Genomic DNA, 5,051 nt, shown 5'->3' with positions numbered 1-5,051 from the left:
CTCCTCCGGCTCGGGGGAGTGGGGGGGAGCGGGGGGCTGGGGCACCCTCTCACCCCCTGCGCTTTTGCTTTTGTGGGTTTTGCCATGGTTTTGCTGCTTTAGGAAGAGTCCCCCCGCACGATCCTCCGCTCCGGAGCCCTTCGCCTCTTGCTTGTCTCCAGGGTTGTCTGACCCTGACTGCTGGCTGCTCTGATTCACTGCTTTGTTCAGGCTCCATACTTGGGAGCCTGTGTATAATAAAAGCCAAACTTAGGCACTTTAACAGGTGATCTCAGTGTAGCCCTTAATTTTTAAATGGATACTCAGGAAAGTGAATAGGCTTTAATGGATCAGTTTCTGGGTAACCTGTTAATGGAAAAGAAATCTACTTTCAGATCTATCCTTTCAATGGGACAGAAGAGAATGTATCACTGATCAGAACTGTGAAAAGCTGGATGAAGTGTGAAACGAAGGTGCACTCAGACTGCATCCAAGGCTCATACCAGAAGCCACATCTGCACAGTTTTATTTTCTATATTCATCAGCCAACGGGCTGCATTCGTAACAGGAATGAGAAAAATGACATAGACAAGAGTCCTATTTTTCTTTCTGATTCTTCTCACCTCAGTCCTGCAAACCAAACCACCAAACCAACTCTTTTCAGTTGTTCTGCTGTTGTTACCGATACCGTAAATGCAGCCTGGGGTCATGTACAGTTCTCAACTACCAGTGACCATAGAGTGACACAGCTGGGCTGAAAGGAGAAGAGGAAGCTGATAAAGCTTGTAATCTTGTCTGTCTTTCCAGTGAAATGGACAGTTTGGGTGAAATGGTGATATAGGAACTTTTACTGATGCAGCAAAATAAGAGACCAATTTAAAGGTAAGAAGTGAAGAACTGTGTTGGGTTGCATATCAGATATCGATGTGGAGATTGATAATGCCTCTCATGTTTTCTTTTTAAACTGATCACTATTATAACTCCAAAATATGTAAGTCTATTTTGAAATCAAGGCTCTACTACACTGCAGCCCTAAGGAAAAGTAACCTGAAGTGCTGGATGAAGCTTATAAGCAGAGGTCAGCCCTATGCTCCCTTTTAGTCTGTATGCACTTTGATAACCTAACCACACACTTCCACTGAATCACTGTTAAGAAATTAAAAATCATACATAAGGGCCAAGTGTTGTAGTCTACACACTGAAAAACAACTACAGTTATTTTCTAATTGTTGATTCGGATGGTTAGTTTCAATTACATGGATATTCTTGCCAGGAATGTTTTAAACTGTGATTGTACTTCTCTGTTTAAGTAACTTGCTGTTTTATGAAAGCTTACACATTTGACTATCAGGTATCAGTGTTGAAGTGCAAAACAAAAGATGCACATAATACTGAGGAAAATGCGTCTTTTCCATAATACATGTTAATTAGCTTTTTAAAATGACATAATGTAAACCACCATTTTGCAATTAGTATAGTCCGGGCAAGTCATTGTTTAAACATCCTAGGTGATCCTGAAAACTCTTAGGTTTCTCATACTTTCACTGTATAGAAAGCCTGAATTTTTCAGATTTTTCTATGGTACTGTGCAGTAATCAAATGCACAGAGTATTCTATTTTGTACCCTGGTTTTATTCACTTCCTTGAATGTGAGATGATACATGAACAGCTTATGTTGTCCAAAACCACATCAATCCTCTTCCTGCTGTTCTGCCTCAATAAAGTTAATCACTGTTTAACAAACCAACTGAACTTAAAGGAGCACTAGATACAGATTTCATTTGGAATCTCTCATTCAGTTAGAAAAGTTTTGCAACATTAATTAAAGGTCTACAAATCAAGATGGAGAAAGCATTCAGTAAGCCTTCACAGATGTATCCTGTCAATAATGACCTCTTCCCTAAATCAAGGAAGGGGCTGAACTGGGGGCACAAATACTATTCCCTTTAAAAGGGAAATACAATTTAATAGTTATCTTTCCAAATGACCCATTTTAAGCAGGTAGTTTTTCATTATAGCATGTGACAGTGCTGCACAAACTGTGACACAGAGCTAGTTTTTCATAGAATATAAGCAAATATGGCCTTCATTTATGAATATCAAATGCCCACAAACTGTACGTGCGAGGAAAGAAGCTGCTAGTTCACCCCCGAAGGTGACAAAGTGACTGTGAAAGATTGGGTGAGGAGCAGACTCCTGTCTCTCCGATTCCCTGCCTGTTTGCTGCATGAGTTGTTTACTATGGGCAGAAGACGTATGAATGAATTTCAGTCTGAATGTAATTTGTGCCCTGTATCTCACAAAGCAGTATGATTTTGTTTTTATTGTGGATAAGGAGGCTGTAAATGAGATAACTCTCCTTTTAGCTATCATGACCTAGATAAGGCCTTTAATGATCAGCTAAAAAGAATAGCTGATGTAAATATAGCTGTTTTCCAAATCTGTTCTATGTATTGATAGTTTGAAAAAACAATATACAAGCCTCTTTAAAGTACTTTGTACAGTAGTGATGGGGGTTTGGTTCAACTCCACTGAAGCTGATGATTGTCAAACCTTTATTCAGAACATTTGTTGGAAAATTGTGAGCTCATTTTGGAAACAGAATAGCTGAAACTAGCTAAAAGAAAGGACATCTGCATTGCTAATTGGTTACTGAACTACATGGACCAGCTGGAGGGATTTCACTGGAAGCTAAGTCTATATTTGCTCTGGGTTGCACAGTATAAATCTGTTTCTTTTTATCTGCTATCTGATTTCATAGAATCATAGAATCATAGAATGGCTTGGGTTGGAAGAGACCTTAAAGGTCATCTAGTTCCAACCCCCCTGCCATGGGTAGGGACACCTTCCGCTAGATCAAGCCTTCCCTGGGCAACCTGTTCCAGTGCCTCACCACCCTCACAGTAAAGAATTTCTTCCTTATATCTAATCTAAATCTACCTTTTTTCTGTTTAAAACCAGTACCCCTCGTCCTATCACTACACTCCCTGATAAAGAAGCCCTCCCCATCTTTCCTGTAGGCCTCTTTTAGGTACTGGAAGACACTATAAGGTCTCCTTGGAGCCTTCTCTTCTCCAGGCTAAAAAAGCCCAACTCTCTCAGCCTTTCCTCACAGCGGAGGTGCTCCAGCCCCTTGATCATATTCGTGGCCCTCCTCTGGACCTGCTCAAGCAGGTCCATGTCTTTCTTATGCCGGGGCCCCAGAGCTGGATGCAGTACTCCAGGTGGGGTCTCATGAGAGTGGAGTAGAGAGGCAGAATTACCTCCCTCAACCTGCTGGCCACCCTGCTTTTGATGCAGCCCAGGATACGGTTGGCTTTCTGGGCTGTGAGCGCACATTGACAGGTCATATTCAGTTTTTCATCCACCAATACCCACAAGACCATCTCCAAAGGGCTGCTCTCAATCCACTGATCACCCAGCCTGTATTTGTGCTTGGGATTGCCCCGACTCAGGTGCAGGACCTTACACTTGGCCTTGTTGAATTTCATAAGGTTCGCACGGGCCACCTCTCTAGCCTGCCAGGGTCCCTCTGGATGGCATCCTTTCTCTCTAGAGTATCAACCACACCACTCAGCTTGGTGTCATCCGTAAACTTGGCGAGGGTGCACTCAATTCCACTGTCCATGTCCCTGACAAAGATATTAAATAATACTGGTCCCAATACGGACCACTGAGGGACACCACTCGTCACTGGTCTCCACCCAGACATTGAGCTGTTGACCACAATCCTTTGAGTGTGACCATCCAGCCAATTCCTTATCCACCAAGCGGTCCACCCATCCAATCCATGTCTCTCCATTTTAGAGACAAGGATGTTGTGCGGGACAGTATCAAATGCTTTGCACAAGTCCAGGTAGATGAAGTCAGTCGCTCTTCCCTTATCCACCAATGCTGTAACCCTGTTGAAGAAGGCCACCAAATCTGTCAGGCACGATTTGCCCTTAGTGAAGTGATGTTGGCTGTCACCAATGTTCTCCATGTGCCTTAGCGTAGTTTCCAGGAAGATCTGCTCCATGATCTTGCCGGGCACAGAGGTGAGACTGACTGGCCTGTATTTCTCCGGGACTTCCTTTTTTCCCTTTTTAAAAATGGGGGTTATGTTTCCCCTTTTCCAGTCACTGGGAACTTTGCCAGTCTGCCACGACTTTTCAAATATGATGGAGGGTGGCTTAGCAACTTCACCTGCCAGTTCCCTCAGGACCCTCAGATGCATGCCATCAGGTCCCATGGACTTGTGCACATTCAGGTTCCTTAGATGGTCTCAAACCTGATCTCCTACAGTGGGCAGTACTTCATTCTCCCAGTCCCTGCCTTTGGGTTCTGTGAATTGGGCGACGTGGCTAGAGCATTTGCCAGTGAAGACCGAGGCAAAAAAGTCATTGAGTACCTCAGTCTTCTCCATGTCGGTTGTAGCCAGGTCTCCCGTTTCCCTCATCAGGGGCGGTACAGTTTCTTTCATCTTCCTTTGTTGTCCTATGTACCTGAAGAAACGCTTCTTGTTATTTTTCATGTCCCTAGCCAAGTTCAGCTCCAGCTGTGCCGTGGCTTTCCTGATCCCCTCTCTGCGCTCTAGGGCCATGTAATCTCCCCAGGATGTATATCCCTGCCTCCACTGCCTATGCATTTTGATTTTGTGTTTTAGTTTGTCTAGGAGGTCTTGACCTAACCAAGCTGGCCTCCTGCCTCCCCTGCCCAACTTCTTGCACATCGGGATTGAGAGCTCTTGCACCTTAAGTAAAATGCCTTTGAATATCTCCCAACTCTCGTTTGCTCCTTTGCCCCTGAGGGCAGTTTCCCAAGGGATCTCAAGCACTAGCACCCCAAACAGCCAAAAGTTTGTATTTCTGAGGCTTAGGGTCCTGACTCTACTTTTTACCCAACCTGCACCCCTCAAGATTGAGAATTCCACCAGGGCATGATCACTGCAGCCCAGGCTACCTCCAGTCTTGACCTCTCCAATAAATTCTTCTGCATTAGTGAGCAACAGGTCCAGCAGTGCCTCTCCTCCGGTTGGGCTCTCCATCACCTCTACTAGGAAGCTGTCCTCAACATGTTCCAGTAGTTTCCTA

At 44.3% G+C, this 5,051-nt stretch overlaps 1 protein-coding gene across 1 annotated transcript in view; it reads right to left on the bottom strand.

The window, feature by feature from the left end:
• PDE4D (phosphodiesterase 4D, cAMP-specific) overlaps positions 1 to 4,492 on the bottom strand; it is a 107,121-nt gene extending 102,629 nt beyond the window's left edge. Inside the window, exon 1 of the mRNA XM_009326945.1 lies at positions 4,250 to 4,492. Coding sequence (XP_009325220.1) covers positions 4,250 to 4,492 — 243 coding nt within the window. The remainder of the gene's footprint in view (positions 1 to 4,249) is intronic.
• Between the last annotated feature and the right edge of the window lie 559 nt (positions 4,493 to 5,051).

This window comes from Pygoscelis adeliae, unplaced genomic scaffold, assembly GCF_000699105.1.
Source record: "Pygoscelis adeliae isolate BGI_AS28 unplaced genomic scaffold, ASM69910v1 Scaffold116, whole genome shotgun sequence".
Lineage (NCBI taxonomy): Eukaryota > Metazoa > Chordata > Aves > Sphenisciformes > Spheniscidae > Pygoscelis > Pygoscelis adeliae.
This window is presented reverse-complemented; position numbering and strand designations above follow the sequence as displayed.